The sequence below is a fragment of the Grampus griseus genome, assembly GCF_964374135.1.
Source record: "Grampus griseus genome assembly, chromosome: 7".
Taxonomy (NCBI): domain Eukaryota; kingdom Metazoa; phylum Chordata; class Mammalia; order Artiodactyla; family Delphinidae; genus Grampus; species Grampus griseus.
In genome coordinates, this window is record NC_139001.1 from 81,021,774 (window position 1) to 81,044,161 (window position 22,388).

General features: G+C 43.8%; 1 protein-coding gene across 1 annotated transcript in view; it reads right to left on the reverse strand.

Annotated features, from left to right (window-relative positions):
- KIF5C (kinesin family member 5C) overlaps window positions 1-21,524 on the reverse strand; it is a gene marked incomplete at both ends in the record, with an annotated part of 148,851 nt that extends 127,327 nt beyond the window's left edge. Inside the window, one exon of the mRNA XM_082658878.1 lies at window positions 21,399-21,524. Coding sequence (XP_082515004.1) covers window positions 21,399-21,524 — 126 coding nt within the window. The remainder of the gene's footprint in view (window positions 1-21,398) is intronic.
- Between the last annotated feature and the right edge of the window lie 864 nt (window positions 21,525-22,388).

The window sequence follows — 22,388 nt, forward strand, 5'->3', positions numbered from 1 at the left end:
CTCTGAACCCCCTGCGGGGTGTCACAGAGCCGTAGTGTGTACCACCTGTACAGACTAAACTAAACTGTTCCCCACAAAATTCGTATGTTGAAGCACTAATGTCCAATATGACTGTGTTTGGACCAGGGTCTTTAAGGAGGTAATTAAGGTTAAATGAGGTCATAAGGGTGGGACCCTAATCCAATAGGACTCGTGTCCATATAAGAAGAAGAGAGACAACAGAGATCTCTCTTTCCGTACACACACAGGGAAGAGGCCATGTGAGGACACAGTGAGAAGGTGTCACCTTCACCAGGAAGATAGATCCCCCCAGAAACCAACTCCGCTGGCACCTTGATCTTGGACTTCCAGCCTCCAGACTGTGATAAAATAAATTTCTGTTGTTTAAACCACCCAGACTGTGGTATTATATGATGGCAGTGCAAGCAGACTATTATCACCTAGACTGAACTGGAGTTGAACAGGCTATGTTTTCCTACCATCGGAATTCATGTTGACTTTAAGTAGCTATCTTGAAACATAAATGTTAAGAGAAAAAAGCAAGTCACAGAAAAATATACACAGTAGTAAATATTTTACACATAGAAGGCCAAGCAAAGGTAAATAATATATCATTTAGGGCTTTAAAAATTGTTTGCCATAAAACCATAAAGAATATTATGGAGATGATAAAAGCAAAATTCAGGAGAGTGGTTGCTTCTGGGATGAGGGGATAACAGCTAGGACCTAGGGAGAGTCACACATTGGTAACATGCTATTAAGTACACAGTGACCTCATGGGTGTTAACTTTATTCGAATGTCTCATAGTTCATTTTTGTTATTTTTATACATGTTAAATATTTTACAATTGAACTTATAAAAGTAAGATGTTGGAATAATATAACACCCATCATTTAACAGTAATTATTCTGGAGAGGGGGAATAGGGGGCATTTCTACATTACAAATTTTACTTCCCTGAATCTCTTCAATTGTCCTGAAATATTTATATTATATTTATATTTGGAATAAAAAGTCAAGAAAATTAAAAGAGGTAAAAAGGAACTACTGAACACTTGTAATTACTTTCATAGTTTCTTTAATCTTCCCTCCCCCACTTCCATTTTCCCGAATAATATGCTAGGATGAACAACTGATCATCTTTAAGAAAAATGCCTTGGTTGATCTCAAGTAATTCTGATCCCCAGACCATATGGCTCATGTTGATTTATTAAATATGTTACACACACACTTACTTGAAAGGTAAGCTTCAGCTAGAATTAACCCATACTCTTTTGAAATGAAAATAATAGCTATGGGATTATAATAATAATTCAATCCCTCTGTAGGCTGGTTATTAGGAAAATGCCAGGAAACAGACATCCAAGGAAGGAAGTCTCATTTCTTTTTCTTTCAAGCCAATTTAGCTAAATTACAGACATTTCCCTTTCAGAGCTGAGGACTATCGACAGAACTTTAAGTATGGCTCATTTATATTAATGTCTTCAATTTACAATTTCCTGGATGCTTCTTTCTTTATGATGCTAGTTTTCAGTTCGTATTAAAATAATTTTGTAAGACTAGTTAAGTCGCAAGTCAAGAGAAGAGTGTTTTGTGTGTGGCTTCTACGTTTTAGAAGAAGAGGAAATCATTTGAAAGCAAATCATTTTCTGTACTTAATGAATCTCTAATTTCTTTCCTTTTTGGCTCTGCCAACTGAATAGAACGTAAAGGAGTTTGGATATTCAATACGAAACAACTTTTTCCTTTGGAAAATGGAACCACTTTGCAAAATTTACCCCAACTTTAAAGGCGTTTCATGCTCAATAAACCTTGAGTACTATTCAATCACTTATCAGTCTCATTGCCATTACTTGTGTGTGTGTGCGTCTGTCTGTCTGTCTCTCTCTCTTACTAGACAGAGTTGGTTGCCGGTGGGATGAATGGATCGTGCACCCTAAGGAATGCCTGTTCTCAGTTTGGCCCAATTATGGTGAATTCCGCAAAAGAAACATATGGGCATGTTTAGTCCTCAGGTAGGACTGATGAAGAGAGGCATAATGAAACAAAAAATAATCATAACAATGAGCACTAACACCACAAGAAATACTTTTTCAGTTAGTCATTCATACATCCCATTGTGTATTACACACTCATTATGAATCATATGCTGAGAGTATGAAAATAAGTCAAACAATGTATATCAATCATACCTCAACAAAACTGTTTTAAAAAAAAAGAAAGAAAGAAAATCAATCATAGAAACCCTAACCTGGAGAGGAGCTCGCATCTAAGTGGGGTAATTCCAAGAAGAGAGAGACTAAGGACAAGAGAAATACCTCCTGTGAGTTTCTAGTGTGAGAAAGAAGTTCAGGAGGACAAAAGGATGGGAATGGACTCCACGAGATGGGAACCTCATCAACAAAGGCCTGAAAGAGTGAAAGCCCAGACTGAGTTTGGCATACAGCGTACGGTTAGGTTTGAGAAAGGTTGAAGGGAACATATTGTGGAGGGTTTTGCTGAATAGCAGGAACAAGTTGAGGAGTTCACATTTATTTTAGTAAGCAAAGGAGAGTCCTTAAATGTTTTGAGCAGAGAATTGACATATTCTGGATGGAACTTCAGAAAGATTTTAGCAACAATATTCAAGAGACTAGAGAAAGTGAAGAGCAAGCAGGGGATTGTTTTCCAAGACTATCACAATCCAAGTAAGAAGGAATCAAGGTCCTCAAGACCCGTTCATGACTAAAAACAAAACAAAACAAACTAGGAATAGGTGGTACTTCCTTACCTTGATTATGGACATCTACTAAAAACCTACATCAAACATTGCTTTAAGATCAAGACCGAGACAAGGAGTCCTGCTTTTATTGTTTCTTATTTCAGACTGTCCAGGAGGTCCTATCCAATGCAGTAAGACAAGAAAAAAGAATTTAAAAGTACATGTTTGGGAAAGAAAGAAAAAAACTGACATTATTTGAAGATAACAAAAAATTATCTTCATGATATATCTTTTTAAATTTACTGACAATTTTTAAAAGAGAGTTTAGTAATATGGTTGAACACAGATGGACTTAGAAACCCAAGAAGCAGTCACAAATCTCTCCACTTTTAAGACACAGAAGAGAAGGGTGAACACATGTTTTTATAAGAAAAGCATCATAATTCTTTTCTCTGTGGACAGATCCATGTAGATTAATAGCAGACTGAAATATTCAGAAGTCTAGCTTACAAGGCTTCCTAACAAATATACCACACCCTTGAGAACAGTGGCATTGTATTCTATGGAATGCCCTAAACAGCCTTTCAGATGGAAATCACAGCAATAACAGAGAAGCTGATTCTGACCATCATATATAATTTGATATCAATGCAAAGACAAGAAAGAGAGAGAAAAAAAATCCTCCATTTTCAAGGGTAGCCCTAGTTTACAGCTACCTTCTCCTACAGCAGTCCCAAACTTATGCCTCAGCTCAGAAACACCAAGTTAAACAAAGCTAAGTGTGCTGATTTATGGCAGGACTGCTTGAGGGGGCTGGGGGGCTCGGATCTCCAAGAGGCAGAGAATGTGGGTAACTCTTCCTACATTTAATTGATATCAAACCCTTTTATCAGGGAATAACTCAAGGAACTAGTGACCTAGAGAAACTCGAATTTAGAAAATGCTGTGCACCCAAACATTCTCAATTCCTGGTATGAACCAAAATAGCAAAATCAACATAGCAAACAGTTTAAAGCAAGGACTCTGAGGCCAGTGTGCCTGGGTTTGAATCCCAGATCCACAACTTACTCTTGTGTGACCTTAGGCAAGTTACTTAACCTGTGTCCCAAATTTCTCATCTGTGGAAATGAGGAGATGGGTTAGGACAATAGTGGCTACCTCATAGAGTGGTACTGAGGATTAAAATAAATGGCTGAATAAACGTAAAGCATTTACGTGTTTGTTAAGTCAAGCAGATTTTGTGATACGCTGTCACTACTCTGTTAGAATTACAATATTTCGCAAGCAAGCAGGGAAGAGTATAACCTCACTGGTGTAAGAAGAAAATTACTGGTCATCAAACAGGTTCATAAAGGTCTCTGAGAAGAGCAGTAACACACAGATTGTCTGTAGTTCTGCTAATGAGACACTCTTATCAACTGATATTTATACTGAACACTAGAGTTGTGTTTGGGGTGGGGTGCGGCAAATAGGAAATAAAAAAACAGGCTATTCTTAACTTTTAAAAGATTCAGGAGTTTTCTCTAAATATGGTTCTCCCAAGCATTCAAGTTGAAGGCACTTTCTCTCTGACCTCCCACACTCACTTTCCAGAGTAAGCTCCAGCTACTGAAATGCAATTTAGTGCTGAAGAAATTCTGCCAGAATTATGCCACTTTAGAGGGTTGTTTTCCATCATCTCTTCCCTTAAAATAAGCAATATCAACAGACATCAACAGACATGAAACTACGGTTGTACAATGCGGAGCCTTTGACATATACAATATCCCAAATTAGACCATTCTTACCAACGATGCAAAAATCTTCCAGGAAATGTCTAGATCATCAGAAAAACATTATGTTAAATGTGGCTTCAGTTATGTATACTTTGCTGTGTGTCAATTCCTTGAAATGTGGTGATCCACACATGAAAAAAACCTTCATCCCCTAACTATTGGGGTTAAACAAGATATATTAATCCTTTTAGATGACAGATCAAGGGACCATAATGGTTGAACTTCGTCTGGGATAGATGAGAACATGCATGTTTTGCATTGTACCACCAGGCATAAAGCTGTGAAGAGCAAACTTCAACAGTACCCACCTTCGTGGGAACCTGAAAAGGTTGTTTGAGGCCAAGGGATACATGATTTAAGGAGAAATGTTTTGTGGGTGTATTTCTGAGCCAGCTACAGGCTAGAGTAGAGTTACCTGTCAACCAAACCAAGTTTCAATTCCTCTAGCCCCCTTTCAAGACCCTCTACATCTCATTCCTTCCTGTTTATTCTAATCTGACCACCTTGCTGCTCCTCTGTCCTCAAGCCTCTTGAATGTGGCTTGTAGGCTTCCTCCAGTCCTTGAACACACAGTGATCACATTGAATACCTTTCCTCCCCTGTAAAAATTCTTACCTCATCCTTCCTTTTCTCTTTATCTCCTTCTGTGTTCTTTGAGCTTTATACCATGAGTATGCCTTAATTTATCACTTTTATAAAACCTAAAATTTAATCAGAGTAATAGGTAAAAATTTCACAAATGAAATAAGTTTCTTAAATAAGTGGTATTTGACACGATAATCAAGGCACCCCAAAAAAGTGACTAAACCTATTCAATAGAGAGCAATATTTTGTATTCAAAGTCAATTTTGTAAGAAAAGAAATGTGTCCTGTCTTCTCTAGTAAGATCAGAGAATAGAGACACCCAGGAAGGGGGCCCACAGCACTCTTTTCCTCTCATTTTCAGGCTGGCCCGAGTTCCTATTCATCTTGCTTTTCTTTTTGTTTACCTTACCTGGGTTCTTGTGTCCCAGCGCTGGGTTTGCCAGTGATGCCCACAGGACGATGAGCCTGGTTGGTGGGCTACCCCAGAACTAAAGAGCATGCGGGTGCCTGGATGTATAGAACCACTAAAGCATGAAGTCATGCGTTTTGCATGGTGTCACCATACCTCCTGGAAGGATGGACTCCTACAAGGTGCCCCAGGTCATCCAGCAAGATGTATCCCTACGTGAGCTGCTGTTAGGTTAGAGAAGGTCTGAAGTTCATCCAATGCCACAGCATGAATAATTATATCTGTGAGCATGTGAGAAGGGCCTTGAGTTAAACATAAGTGTAGATCACCACCTCCGAGCAACTCCTCTGATGAATGTTGGGAGGTGGACCAACACTTCCAAGTCCTTCCTTCGTCTTTAAAGCCCAGGAGGCTCCCCATTCACCAGCCTGACCCCAGAAGTGCCCGATGTCAACAACATTCCAAAGTAAAACAGATCACTGAATAGTTATACTTTTAGTTTAAAATTCATATAAAATCAGAGGAAATGCCTGGAACAAAACCCAAGACACATGAATCCCAGACCACTGCTCTATAAATTACCCTCTCAAATGATTATCTCCCTTGCCTTAAAAATTAATTCCCTGCCAGATGGGATACTCACATACCCCCAGAGGCCATAGGGATGGGTAGACCCCTACAGAAAGCAACAGGATGATACTGAATAGGATCAATTTAAATATTCACAGCATTGGGTCCAGTAAATCAACTTCTGGAGAACGTATCGTCTAGAAATAATTCAGCAAAAGAAAACAGCTCCGTGCATGCATATGCTCACTAAAGCATCACCCACAGCAAGGGGGGACGAGAGCTGAACGAGCAAACTGTGATCTATCAGCCCAAAGCACACTTAAGTCATCAGTGAAAATTATACCCATGAAGATATTATACAACATGGAAAATCATTTATGGAGTAGGATTTGGTTTTTTCAAAAAAGGCAGAATTGTATATCTATGGTATACATTTATTTTCCAAGATGTTAAGTGTCAACCGAGAGAGGAGAAAGGAGGATACAAAATAATTAACGTGGATGATGTAAGGTGGTAAGTTTATGGCTGATTTTGCCGTGGCTGTTCTTTCATGTTACCATCATGTGAATGAGCCTTTCTGCCATTTACAAAGAAGGAAAAATCAATTCTGTGCCAACCCACACACACAGGGACATAAGTAGGGGTGGAAAAGTTTCCAGCTCCTTCTCCAAAAAGCTGTGTGGCCTTCACCTGAAAGGTGACCTCTCCCCCAGATGCCAGGACAAAGAAGAGGCACCTGTGAGCGACAAAGGCGGCGTTGCCTAGGTTTCCCACAGCAGCGCGGCCTCCCCCTGACGTCCTCCTAATGGGAGCTTTTGTTCCGCTGCGGGGAGGGACCTCATTAGAAGGTGCCTGCGCTGAAGGGGAATGTATTTTCAGGACAAGAGGTCTCATCATTCCCAGCATTAGCGACAGAATGGAGACAAGGTAAGCAGCAAATTTGCCATCACCCTGGCGCTCCTTGCCTGGAAATTAAAATCCGCCGGCTGGGGAGGTCGACCCAGCACCCAGCGGAGGGTAGGGCGAGGCCCGCCGCCCACGGGGCGGCTGCGGCTGGAGCCTGGCGGCAGGACGGCATTTCCAAGACGAGGCCCCCGTCACCTTTTGGTGTTCTCAATGTCACCCACGCAAAGGCATCATAAATCCGCATCACAAACCCGCTGCAAATGGCTGGTACTTAATTACAGGATGCGGGGTGGAGCACAATCCTGGCGGCGGAGGAGGGGCTGGGGGGTGGGGTGGGGCGGGGGTAGAGGAGAGTGACGCCCAGCTACAGCACACATCCCTTATGAGGTCTTTTTCTCAACCATATTTAAAACAGAAATCTCTAAAGCGGCTATGCAGAACTGCAAAGTAACTGAGGATAAAGAAGCAAATTTTACATTTGCAGAGCAGATTCCTACCCCAGCTTCGAGGTAAGGATCAAATGGTCCCCCTGCCTGAGGTTTCCCAGAACACCACTGGATGTGCTTTCTCTCTCTTTTTAACTCCATCAAGGTTGTGCTTCCTCTTCTCTTCGGACACTCATAGCACACTACTTTTTTTTTTTCACTTGCTTCCGCCCATTGAGTTAATTATATACACGGTTACTGATGGCAGGGATCTTGTCTTACTTATCACAGGAAGTCCACAGTGCCTAGCACTGACCTTAGCATACAATAAGCCCTCGATATGCCAAACTGGAACCAAAATTAATAAATGCAAAAACAATCAGAATGCTAGCATCTAAATGTTACAGCAGCACTGTCATATATAAATATATTGCCAATAGAAATATAATGCCAGGACTTCCCTGGCGGTCCAGTGGTTAAGACTCCTCGCTTCCAATGCAGGGGGCGGGGTTCGATCCCTCCTCAGGGAACTAGGATCCCACATGCCGCATGCCACCACCAAAGAATAAGAAGAGAAAAAAAAGATATATATATATATATGTATATATGTATGTATATACACAATGTCAGACAAAAATGCAAGCCACACATGTAACTTTAAATTTTCTAGTAGTCACATTTTAAAAAGTGTAAAGAAAAGGGGGGAATTTATTTCATCAATGTTATTTAACCCGATACATCCAAAATGTTATCATTTCAACATGAAATACCAAAGGAATTAATGAATAAATTAATATTTTTACATTCCTTTTTTTTTTTTGGGTACAGAGCCTTTGAAAGCTCTGAAAGCTTGGACAACCACACTGCAAGTGCTTCATAGTCACATGAGGCTGGTGGCTACCATTTTGGACAGCATAGTATTACAGTGAAGCTCCCAAAAGTCCACAGTGCAGAAAAACACCTCTTTATAAAGGGAAACATTTTTCATAGTAATAAAGAACTCATTTAAAGTTTTACATTAACCTATATGTTACTTCTTTATATTTGTTTTTAATAGAACGAAGAAAGTGAGTATTAGATAGGTGTATATTTTCCCCTTTACAAACTTGTTTAGATAAATGTCTAGATCAGAAAATATTGTTTAAAATACATCCTCCACAGGGAACTATATTCAATATCCTGTGATAAAACATAATGGACAAGAATATAAAAGAGAATGTCTATATATGTATAACTGAATCACTTTGCTGTACAGCAGAGAATAACACATTGTAAATCAACTATACTTCAAAAAAAAAAAATTCTCAAGCCAGTCTTTTCCAAGAGGCATATTCATTAAGGCAAATTTAACAACACACATGAGCAAGCGTTACTCTAGGATACAGTGCTTCAGGTGGGGGTTTTTTCCCACTTGTTTGAGCAAATAATTAGTGGGTTGTGTTGTTTAGTAATTATTACTGAAGAGCTAAACACTTCTCTTCTAAAGTCTACTTTCACAAATATTAGATAAACAAACTATTAGTAGTTTGAAGACGGTTTCGATGCTATCGTGATGACATTAGTACCAGGGGCCCTGGAATGCCAGAAGCCTCCCCTAACAGTCAACCGCCTTCTCCCCCTGGGCGGACGAGTTTGCTCTACACAGGAACAGGGATACAGCAGGTGTCCAAGCACCACCTGGGTAGGGCACTAGCACCCATTATCCCAATATCAAAATTGGCCAAGGCTTGGGCAAGGAGGCTTGTGTGGTCTTCCTGTTTTCTTCACCTCACCACCCCACCGTCCCACAGCCCAGCCTGTTCTGAACCTTAAGACCAGCCCACAGGGGCCCGAATCTGTGGGCCCAGACGAACTTATCCACTCAGCAGTAGATGATGCTGAGATGGAAAAACAGCCAGCCCCTGGGAGCCAGCCCAGGAAGCCAGACCCAGCAGGGGTCAGCTTACCACAGAGGCCAGATAGAGGAAGGAACTGACCGCCTCCCAAGGGACCCTGTCCACCAGTAACCAGGACCAATAGAGGTTTGGACACTGACGAATCAGATTGGCATTTGCTCCTCTCTATGGAGCAAGAGGTGCCATGAAAGAGGAGCAGAAGTCCGTTCCCCCAAGGCTACCCCAAGTTCCTGATGTCAGACGGAGCCGTTGTCTACCCAGGTTCCCAGATGAACATCAGTAATCTCTGTGGAGTGAGGGACCCGATCATTCATTCAGTAAAAGACTATGATATAACCTCCTCAGAGAACTGAAGCAGGCTGTTCTTCGTTTCCCCTTGAGAACAAATGAGACCTGGGAGTGGGGAGACGGCTCTGTGAGAGAGCCTGGGAAGAGTCCCGGAGATTTGCTAGCCCGGAATTGTGTGACCAAGCTCTTCAAACAAAATGCTCCTAAAATAACATTACTGATCAGCAGCTCTCACGACCATACTCTGCAGTCAAAGAAGTTAAAGCATCGATCATGTGGGATTTGGTGTTTATTTGCACTTTTTCTCTAACCTCAACTCCCTTCCAAGGTTTCTTTTTTCATGAGAAAATGCGTAAAAAGAGAACTACAAACCTTTTTCCTTAAAGTATTGTGTTACACTGAATTCTCTTCTCACCTGCTCACCTGCATGTTTTCCCTTCAGCTCTGTGGATTTATTTTCCAGTATTCAATTCACATCAAGGATGAGTATGCACTGACTGAAAAGATAATAAATACTAACACACCAAGACACACCTAAAAGAACTGCTCTAAACGTAGTTGGTACCGATTTTATAAGGGTGGGTACTGAGCTTAGAAGACAAATGAGTGACGTGTCCCGCTTTGCTGACGTTTATGCAAGCCAACTAAAGGAAGGGGAGATGCAGCAGTGAGGGAAGCTATAAAGCATGTTGCTCTTTAAATAGCTTTTGTGGGTGATTCTGCAATGCTGGCATTGGTTTATTAAAAAGGATAACTAGGACATTACTACTGTTAAGGGAGATGGCGCTGGACATCTCGATTAGCCCTGATTGCTCTGTGTGTGTTTCTACTGCCACACATGACTCTATAGCAAAAGCCTCCCTCCCTCTTGTTTCAAGGTTGGTACGTATGAGCATTTCTTTTCCTCCACACTTGTAATCAATAGTACCTAGTATTCTGATCTGAGCAAACCAACTGTAGAAGAAACTTATAAGGCAATGGGAGGAATTTGTCTGGGTATTTGACATTAAGGAATTGTGCACATGTTAGCTGTGATCATGTTATTGTGGTTTTAAGAGTCCTCATCTTGTAGAGGTATCTATTAAAGTTTAGGGATAGAGTAATGTGAGACATCAGATTTCACTTTAAAATAATTGAGTGATTTGGGGAGATAAGGTTAGGAGTGTATAGAAAAAATAAGATTAGCCCATTTGTTGATGATAGCTAAAACTGGTTGATAGATTCATGGGGGTATATTTTGATATTCTTTCCACTTTGGTGTATGCTTGAAATTTTATATAAGTTTTTTTTAAGAGTACCTAGTAATCAAAGGAAAAGAAAAAAAAAAAAAGCTCTTTCTAGGGCTTTTTTGGGAGGGCTATTATATCCCTTCTCATCTTACCATTGCCTGGAAGATATCACAGGCCATTCACTGTTAGCTCCAAGAAGAAAGGACACATCCATCCTAGTTTTCTTTAAGACTACAATCTTGACCTCTATCTCTCGCTGTCTCAAGGGACAAATTTCGCTTTTGATCACCTCCAAGGAACAACATCCTTTAGGATACTGAAACTGACAAGAGACAGCCAACAAAATCCTATGGTTTACATTAAAAATCTGAAGACACTGCCGTGTTCTGGATCTATCGGTTAACAGTGCATGACGAAGCACACGCTCTTGGTAAGAATTTAATTTAGCTGAGGTATGAAGGGATGTCTTATGAGACAAATTGGCACCAACCCCATGGAGTCTGCCATGGGGCAAAGAAGTGAGAATATAAAACAGAAGACAATTCACCATCTCTAAATTGCTCCCCCTCAAAAACTGTGGATACCTTAAAATCATCTATATCCTTTTACCCAGCAATCCCAATTCTAGGAACGTATTCTAACAAAAAATTGGGCAAGAGCACAAAGAGATGCATACACCGATGTTTATCACACCTTTGTTTATAACTGAAAAGTAAAACAGAAGAAAAACAAATGTCCATCAGTAGAAAATGGTTAAAGTACTGATTAGACACATATGGAATTATATACAACCTTTAAAAATGCTGATGTCCGAGGTATACCATTAAGTAAAATGCTGGGTTTCAAAACAGATTTTATAAAATCATATCTTCATTTTAAAACAAAGTAGGTTTCCTATAGAATAGAAAAGAGCTGGAATAAACAATAAGATGTTAACAATGATGTTTTCTGGTTCATAAAATTAACAGTGATTTTAACCTTCTCCTTCATGTTTTTCTGCACGGTCTGAGGTCTTTTCAGTGAGCATATATCAGGACACCTGAAAAAGCTATTTCTTTTAAGACAACAACAACAAAACCATGAAGATATCCAAAGCAGGAAAGAAGTTACCAGAGCTAGACAAAGGTCAAAGGTAAAAATCCAAGCAAATAACCCCAGGCTTGGACATCTGACAGCCCAGGAGGGTCGGCATTCTTTCACTTCTTTCAAATGACATCTTGTACCGAGCAACCACTCTATTCCAGCTACTAGTCCAGGACTTGCAGATGGAAACGAATGGCACACGCTTCCTGCCCTCCAAGGGGTTTAGTCTAATTGGGGGAAAGGACACTTATACCCAAATAAATGAAATGCAGTAGTGGGGGAGGTCTGACAGGAGTCCTGCGTGGTACGAGGGGTGCAGGGAAGAAGCATCTAACTTGGCCAGGGTGGCGGGGGGGAGGGGGAGAGGAGCTGGTCACAAAAGTGTTCAGAAAACGCACCATGGGATGAGATTCTAAAGGCGAGTGGATGTTGCCATGCAGGTACACTTTGAGGACGGTCATCCCAGGCATGTGGGATGTGGGCAGCTGTGGCGGCGAAGGGCAGACATTGAGAAGCCTAATATTTTAGGGGAACAGAAGCCCAGATGTAACATGGGGTCGGGGGTGAGGTTAGGAAGGTAGGTAGGGCTGGGGGATGGAGGTCTCCAATGCCCCCACTGAAGCATCTGGGTTCCAAATGAACAAGACTCTCTCCCCTTTTTTTTGGCCGTGCCACGTGGCATGCAGGATCTTAGTTCCCCAACCAGGGACTGAACCCTGCAGTGAAAGCGTGGAGTCTTAACCGCTGGACCACCAGGGAAGTCCCAAGACTCTCTCCTTGATCGAACTTTAGTCAGGCTCCGCTGAGCCCTCTTCTCAACTGGGCCTTGACCTTGGACTTCCATGCCTGTCCCTGCAGAGTCCAATTTGAGCAAGACTCCTGCTAAGGCAGTTTAGAGAGAATCCCCGCCACCGTCAATATCTAATCACCCTCGATACTGCAATACGTGTATCTTAAAACGTTGATATCTGGCCTGCCTGCAGCAAGAATCCTATTAGGTCAGTTCAGCAAGAATCCCCCTTACCTTTCATGTCCCCTCTTAGCGACTGTCCATCCACCTATCCCTCCACCAACCTGCTCCACTTGTACTTGAGCCTGATTTCTCTTCCCTATTGCAGTACTATAGACCCCCTACTACAATAGTCTTCCTTACTATCTTTACAAGTGTGAGAATAATTTTTTCTTTAACACAACCTGAAGGTACCAGGGCACCTGTGAAGGGTCTAAGGCTTTCCCCAGATTAGTCAGTCTGACAGGTGTGCAGAGAAATAACCATTGTGGGTCTTACAACAGTGTACATTTTCTGAACCAGGCACCGTACTTGGCAATCTACACACATTAGCTCATGTAACTGTCACAAGGTGGAGAGTGTTATTATCCCCATTTCACAGGCCGGGAAACTGAAACAGCATGGTGTAGCAATTTGTCCAAGTTCTTAAAGCTAAGAAGTCGCAGAGCTGGGAAATGATGGTCCTGGGCTGTCTGCCTCACGTCCAAATTTCGTGCTGGGGACAGTAAGATGAATCTAAAACTCTTATTTTCTCGCAAGCTCTGCAATATGTGCAAATAACCACAAACTCAACATCTCTCTTCCTACTAAAAGGAACTTGGTTGATGTGCAGGAAATGGGTTAAGGGAGGAGCTTTCTCAGCCACAAAAATAGGACTCTATGGAAAACCTGAGAGAAATCAAGTGAAATTGGATCTGTCAGGGAGCTTTTTTTTTTTTTTAACTCAAGAGAAACCATTAGGGAGGATGTAGTTTTGTTTTTGCTTGTGTAACAAGTAGACACGGGTGAGAAACCTGAGGCCCCGAGGCCGGTACTAAAGAGAACCCAAAGGTGGGGGAGGTTTCGTATTCCGGAGGGAGGAGAAAAGCCAAGGATGCAAAACACTGTCATCAAACAGGGGCCTTAGGCCAGACGAGCACAGGTGGAAGCAGAGGGAAATCCCCAGTGATGCCCAAGTTATTTAAGGAAATGCAGAAATTGGCATTTAGGGAGACTTGATTCCAGGCAGGGAAAAGGGGAAGACAGAACTGTCAATCAAGATACACTTACTAAGCAACAAGAAAATGACAGAAAAGGGGACAAAGACGTAAAAAAAAAACAGCTCCTGCTTCTCAGAAGCTTGCAATTTACATGAGGAGGATATACACACGCATGCGTGTGCACACACCTATGTGTGATCATTGCAGATAACAGGAACAGCTGATATAGTCTATGAGTAAATGGAACCTGAGCTCTGCCTTCCAATGGTTAGGAATTCCACAGGTAAGAGGAAGAGTGGCTATTCCAAGCAGGAGAATGGGGTGAACCAGTTCCTAGGAAACGGGGATGCAAGAAGGGCTTTCAGGGGCTAGCCAGAGTTAAGGGCAGTAATTTTGGGGGGCAAGGCTAATTCTGAAAATGAGGAAAATTAAAAGGGGAATAGGAAATGTGGGAGATAATTAGCATTTATTGAGCATTTTCTCTGTGCTAGACCCTGTTTTGACCACTTCATTTCATCCCAACGACCCTGTGAGATAAGTAATTATCTCCACCTTAAATATGACCAAACTGAGGCCCAGGAAAGCTAAGCAACTTGAAAAATGCTCCACAGAGAGTTAGTGAATCCACACTCGGTTCTGTCTGACTCTCCCCGCTGCCTCTACCAACCCCCCAGTCATTTACATAGCATCGACTGTGTGCTCACCACCAACATGAGTGGCCTCCAGTGACACATGCCAGGTTATAGCTACTCTCCTGTGTTCACTCATTCCAGGGTTTCAGAAGGTAGGTTTACAGGAAACCACTAAGTCATCTAAACATGTGACATCTCATGTAAACATCTCTGAAGTTAGGGCACAAGAGAATGAAGGGCTGATATATCTTGACACTACTAAACACTACTGTTAGTATTCACCAGACACAGTGACTGAATACATTCTTTAAAAGTCTGGCTTAAAATGTTACCGCTTTTAGGTGGGAACACAAAATGGTACAACCACTTTGGAAAACTGGCAATTTCTTAGAGTTAAACATATAGTTACAATATGATATATTGTAGTAATCCCACTCCTGGGTGTTTACCCAAGAGAAATAAAAAATTTATACTCACACTAGAACCTATATTCAAAGGTTCATAACAGCTTTCTTCAGAATCATGCCAGATTGGAAACAATACAAATGTCCTTCAACAAGTGAATGGATAAACTGTGACAAACTTGTATAAAGGAATACCACTAAGCAATAAAAAGGAATGAACTATTGATACATGCAACAACAACAACCTAAACCTCAAAGGACCCAAGCTCAAAAAGATACTTAAATTTATGATTCCTTTTTTTTTTTTTTTTTTTTGCGGTACGCGGGCCTCTCACTGTTGTGGCCTCTCCCGTTGCGGAGCACAGGGACGCGCAGGCCCAGCGGCCATGGCTCACGGGCCCAGCCGCTCCGCGGCATGTGGGATCTTCCTGGACCGGGGCACGAACCCGTGTCCCCTGCATCGGCAGGCAGACTCCCAACCACTGCACCACCAGGGAAGCCCTATGATTCCATTTTTATATATACAATTTGGAAAAGGCAAAAATTATACAAAGGAAGAACAGATAAATTGTTGCCAGGGGTTAAGAGAGGGGAGAAGATTTGATTACGGGTGGGGCGGGGCATGAGGACTTTTATTTTTTTGGAGTGATGAAATTTCTTTGTATCTTTTTTTTTTTGCTTTGTATCTTGAGTATGGTATGTGGAGGCAGAATAATGGCTCAAAAGATGTCCACACTAATCCCTGGAAGCTGTGAATATGTGAAAGTTACAGGATAAAAGGAACTTTGCAGATGGAATTAAGATTGCTAATCAGCTGCCCTTATATCAGGGAGATTATCCCCGATTATCTGACTGGGCTCACTGTAACCAAGTGGGCCCTGAAAAAGTGAAAGAGGGAGGCAGAGGAGTCAGTGAGAGAGACAAGCCGTGGAAGAAGAGGCAGGAGAAATTTGAAGCATGAGAGGGAATCAACCCACTGCTGGCTCCTAAGGTAGAGGAAGGGGGCCATGTGGCCAGGACCTGCGAGTGGCCTCTAGAAGCTAAGAACAGCCCAGGCTGACAGGCAGCAAGGGGATTGGGACCTAAGTCCTACAACCACAAGGAACTGAATTCTGCCAACAACCTGAATGAGCAAAGAAATGAATTTTCTCCCAGACCCTCCAGAAAAGAACATGGCCCTGCCAACACCTTGCTCTTGACCTTGTGAGACTCTAAACAGAGAAACCAGCTGACTTGATGGACTTCTGATTGTCGACTGAAAAAAAAAAAGCACAACCTAAAAACTGAGAAATATGTTTTATTTAGGACATTTACTGAGGACTATAGCCCGGGATGGCAGCCTCTCAGATAGCTCTGAGGGACTGTTCCAAAGAGGTAAAGGAGAAGTCGGGATATACAGGAGTTTTTGCAGGGGGAAAAAAAAAACAAAACAAAACTATGTAGTGGAACATCAAAAGATTACTGCTAATCACAACAAACAGACATCTCAAGTTAATGATTTTAGTGCTTTTCTATGTATGGGAAGATGAAAGAGTCTGGGCTAAGGAAAACATTCCTTCGATATGCATCTTAACTATCTAGGGTCAGTATTCTGTTTTTCTATGTCCTGAATTCCCCTCAGGGTGCACCATCAATGGCAGGTGACATCCTTTGTCCACAGGACCTATGGAAGCTGTATGATAATAAACTTGTATCATTTTAAGCCTTTAAATTTGTTGTAATTTGTTACAGCAGCAACAGGAAACTAATACAGCATAGCTACACAACTCTGTATTTTTCACACCCCTACAATAGAACTATATACCAAAAAAAGTGACTTTACTCTGTATAAATTTTAAAAGAAAATACTCTTGCTTTAAAAGACCATTGCTATGGACAAAAAGAAAAGTTCTAGCCATATTTCTTCACATCTTCAGCCTATAATCTCCACAAAGATAACTCAGGCTTGGAATTTGGTCTCTGTCCTGGCTCCTGCCTTCCCTGCCCATCCACTGCCCAGAACTAATCTAAGCTCCTGCAGCCTGAGGCCACTTTCCACCCGAAGGCCAGCTCAGGGTTTATAGATAATATTTTGCTTTGGCTTTCCAACAAGTCAGAACTTACATTGTCCCAGGGAAAGCACCCATGGTTAACAACACCTGCTTTCCCAGGATTGCAAACAAGAGGAAAGCCCAAAACTGAAGGGTATGAGTCCATTTCAAAGAAACTCACTGAGAACTCTCTGAAACAGAGTTCCAACAATACAGATGCATCAAAACCAATAGGCAGAGCTCAAAGTAATGGATGACTCACACGGAATTTTAGCAGCTAATGGAGGAGTATTCTGAGAAATGCTGTAAATCCAGTATTTTTCTCTGAAGAATTATGGAGTCCCTAGCCCCGCCCTCCACTTCTAGCTCACCACGAGTATCATTAGTGCTTCTAATTTTTAACAAAGCTGGATACGGTTCTTTCCCAATTTTCTTATAACATTTAAGTGTATTATATGCTCTCTTACCAGTCCTGCTCCAATGAATAGCACATCTCTTTAAACTTCTTTTTTAACTACCCCCAACAGCCTACAGTCAATTAAAAGTCCATGAAATCAGTTAAATACATCAGAGTTAAGATTTCTATACTCAACAAAGAGATGAATAAAAATTTATTAAGTGCCTTCTATGGGCAAGGCCCTGGGAAGTACACAGAAGCAAAACATGGATGGGCCTTGTCTCTACACATGCCTTACAATGTCATTAAACATATGATCAAAATTAAAAATAATCTAAGGCAAAAAAATCAGGAGATCATATACAGAATAAATGCTACAAGAGTTCATAGTGGGAAGAGACTGTGGCTGGAGCAGTCAGGGAAAGAAAGCTCTGCACAGGATGGGGGCGGGGGTGGAGGGTGGGGTGGAGCAAGAATGGTAGAGATAATCCCTCCAAGACAGGACATTTCTTAAAAAAGAAAAATCTAGGAACTCCACCTGCAAAATCTCCCGCTTAGCATACATCTCCATAAGAAATGAACAAGACATTAAAGGAAATAAAATCACCCCAGTTTCAAAAACAAATACAATGTCTGGAATTCTGAATTTGGACTCACAGATAACTGCACAGAAATTCATTCTTCACTCATCTCTCTTGGGAGTGAAGGTGACATTTCTGGATGGCTCTGGGCTTCTTTGGTCATCCCCACAATCTCTGTCCCTGCAAGCAAGGAAGGGAATGCCCCCCTAAGGCAGTTTCCACCTGCAACTGAGCCATGTGGGATGGTTCCTACTGAATTGACTTGGGGAGCCATTCTATTTGGTGTACAAAGTCAGATACAGGCTGCCAGAACTGTCACTTCCTTTAGTTACACATTATTAATCAGGAATGGGAAGGGTCCTAGCACATGCCAACAGAAGTCCCAGCACCCTTCAGCATCTGGCAGTCTTCTGTTCTGTACCGCACTCACTGAAAGATGTGTAAAACCATGTTCATAGCAGCTCCATCCATAAGAGCCCCAAAGTGGAAACTATCCAAACAGTTTCGACCAGTTACTAGATAACTAAATTGTGGTACATTCATATGAGATACTACAGAACAATGAGGATGAACAAACTGCAGCTACACACCACAACATGGATGAATCTGATGAGAGTAATGTTGAGCGCAAGAACTCACACACAGAAGTGAACATACTGTATGGTTTTATGTAGATAAAGCTTAAAAAAAAAACTAAACTAAACTAACCTATGGCATTAGAAGTCAGAATAGTAGTTACCCTGAGGCAGAGGGAGTCAGTGACTGGGAGGGATGCTAGGGAGAATTCTGCAGTCCTGAAAATGTCTGTTTCTTAGTCTAAGAGGTGGTTACAAGGGAGCGTTTATAAAAAAAAAAAATCATCAAGCTGTACACTTATGAAAACACTTTTCTATATGAATGCTTTATTTCAAAGAAAAATTTACCTTAAAGAAAACTGAAAACTCTCTGTTGTATTAAAGGATTATAGTAAGGGACTTCCCTGGTGGCGCAGTGGTTAAGCATCCGCCTGCCAATGCAGGGAACACGGGTTCGAACCCTGGTCTGGGAAGATCCCACATGCCGCCGAGCAACTAAGCCCGTGCGCCACAACTACTAGAGCCCGTGCTCCGCAACACGAGAAGCCACCGCAATGAGAAGCCTGCGCACCGCCACGAAGAGTAGCCCCCGCTCGCCACAACCAGAGAAGGCCTGTGTGCAGCAACGAAGACCCAATGCAGCCAAAGATAAATAAATAAATAAAAATTTTAAAGAAAGGATTATAGTAAGATGATCATAAATGTTAATTTACAGTTGAAGAGCTACATGTGTATTCACATCTACAATCTTTTGTTTAATATACTTCTTTTATATGGTGACTTTGTTTTTACTTTATTCACTCAATAACATGAATATGTAGATGGGAATTAAATATATACTCATAGTAGTGTCAAAATGAAAGAAGAATAACTGTAAGATTAAGGATCTCTGCCTTGCACACAGATCAAAGGGATGATTTCTTATTACTCCACTTCATTAGTCCTGGTATATCACCCTTAGAAGATGGAGGAAGAGGAGGAAGAGGAAGACGGAAAAGGAGAAGGAGGAAAAGGGGAAGAAACAACTTCAGCTTTTCTTTAAAACCTCTGAAAAACTAGGGTCATCAGACCGTGTTCTAGGGCTGCACAATTACTTGTTAAAACATTGTTACAAGAAAAGGGGCAGGGACTAGATGTCCCCAGTAACTCCCACTCTATCTAAACCATAGTGTGGCTCAGGAAGTAGCAAGTCAGACTATAGGCTGACCCTAGCTTAGAGGTGTATGCCAACACCTCTGCCCCATCTGCCCCATGTACTGGCCATAGATATGTCACTATCCCATGTCTGCCATTAAGTATAGAATCTTCCTCATCAGTAATTGTAGCATACATCTTTTCTTCAATTTAACACTAAGCAGACAGAAAACCCCTCTTTCCTGCCCTCTTAGGTCAGCTCTCAGGGTGAACTACCATCCCCATAGCATTTGGAGGTCATGGTTTTCTGATGGCTGTGAAAACTGGGAGGAGAGAAGAGGGCATCGAGAGGAGCTACCTTCCTAAGGGAGGTACAAGATGAAGCCCCGAGGCCAGAGCCTTGCCTCTGTTCCCCTCGCGCGGAGAGCGCCTGTCTTCCGGTTCAGCCAGCATCTGCCAGTGCTCAGGTCCCTAACCAGGGACTGCGGCACAACCTTGGCGAAGATGCTGGGACTGCTTGGGCCGGCAAATGTCGGCCTCTGGTGCCTAAGAAGGGCCGGGCTGACTCGGGCAGAGACCCTAAGTAAATTGTCACTTGTCAATCACTTGACCTAAATACACCAGCCACTGGGTGAAATAGGAGGGAGGGGGTTAGTCGGAGCATGCTCAGTAAACGGGATGACATCACTTAATCAATGCTGAGGCCGGGAAGGCTGCATCAGCAGCCTCGAGCAGGCTGCCAGGAACGTGTCAGCAGGGATCGGGAGGCTCCCATTAACTCGGTCCCTCCCCACGCGACTCGCATACAAAGAGGGCACCATCAGCTACACACGCTGGGGACAGCGGAGGGGGAAGGGCGGTGGAGCTGGGGGAGGCTGGCTTATTTCATTTGACATATTCTTTTGAGAACTAAAACCCAATGGTATTCCCTCCCCCCCACCAGCAGCCCCGCTGCAGAAAGAGCCAAGTCTGCGGAGGTGAGGGAAGGGGGGAGGGGTAACGTGGGAAGGGAGACCAAGAGGGAGGGGACCCCAGCCACACAAAGTAACTTCTTTGGGCACAGAGGCTATTTGGTTGCGCTCCGGACCCCCAGCCCCACAGACGTGGGCGCACAGCCTCCTCTCCACCCAGCGTGAAGCACACCCGAGGATCTGCGGACACCAAGTGGGGGTCGCCCTATTGCGGAAGGGTCAGAACCGAGGCCCAAGCCAGGGCAGCCTGGGTTGAGAGGAAGCAGGAGACACCAAGGCCACCAGTGTTCCCCCATCCCCCGCCTTCCGCGTGCAGAGCAAGGAGGAACGCCGCGGGGAGCCAATTCTGCACAGCTGTGGGAGCTCCGCGCCGAGGCTAGGATTTTTCCAGTACCTTGTTTCTTTCACCAAGCTCGTGAGAAGAGGCAAAGTGTTCGATAAATTGAACCAATGACTGGAATCATTTGTGGGTTACACGTGGGCTTGAGGGTAACCTGAACACACTACCCACGCGGTGTGGCCAGGGCGGGGAACAATGGGCCCACTCGGGCCCGCACCCCAATAACAATGGCGGCGCCGAACACTTCCTCGCCCCCCACCCCGACCCCCGCCGCCTGGGGCCCGCCCCATGGTCCCCAGTCGACCCTCCACCGGCCCAGGGGGGAACTACGGGGGGGGAGGGGATTTCTCGTCGAGTCCACCCTAGAGGGCAGCCCCGAGGGGATGTCCGAAGGGGTAGCCCGAGCATCTCTGCCAGATCTGGGGCGTCAGGGCTGCGGCGCGAAGCAGCAGGGGAGGCCAGACTTCCCAGCCACTTACCCCGATCACCACGGTCTCATCGCCTTTAAATTTGGGGATGAATTTGTCCCCGCGGAGGATCTCAGCTTCGTTGAGCGGCCGGAACCGGCACATCACTTTGATGCTGCATTCGGCTGGATCCGCCATCTCTGCCGGCGGCAGAGGGAAGGGGCGCGGGGATGGGCGGGGGGACGGGGTTCCGCACAACTAGGGAGGTGGTCGAGAACCGCACCGCCCGCAACGAGGCCGCCTCCCGCAGCCTCCGACGAAGCTTCTCAGCAGGTCATCGCGAACTCGGCGGGCTGGGCAGCTCTGGCCGCTCCGAGACCTGGTAGGTGGGCAGTCTATCAACCTTTGGCCCGTCCAGCTGCACACCTGCCTTCCCTGGCCCTGCCCTGGCCCTGCGCTGCGTCCCGGGACCACCTGCCCAGGACCACGCGGCGGGCGGACGAGGCGATGCGCAGGGAGCAAGCCTCTCCCGGCTCAGACCTCCCGGGCTCCTGCGAGCTCAGCCATCCTGCATCAGCACCAGCGCGCTCCGGCGCCTCCCCGCCCCGCCCCTTCGCCCCGCCCTCCCTCGGTCCGCCCCGGGACGGTGACGTCACTGCGGAGATCCGCCCCGCCCTCGCCCAGGCTCCACGAGCGAAGCGTCCTGGGACTTGTAGTCGTTGTACCTGCGGGTGGAAGGACAAGGATGCTTGGAGCTGGCTTTCAGAGACAACGCTGGTGCCCCGGGTGACACCTCCGAGAGCCTGCAGGTCTTGGCTGGCTGCCCAAGTCAATAACAGGATGGATGTCACATCCAATATTCCCGGTTAAAATCTCTATAAATAACCAGGTCTATATCATCTCTTTACATCGTTTCATGATCCCAAAGGAAAATCCCCTCTTAAGACAGTGTCCAACCAGTTATGAAGCATTTTCTCTGTGCTCAACAGTTTTTAAGCGTCGTGAGGAAATCGGAGGGAGGGGGGCAATGAGATTTGCATGAATATTTGAAGTCAGTAACTC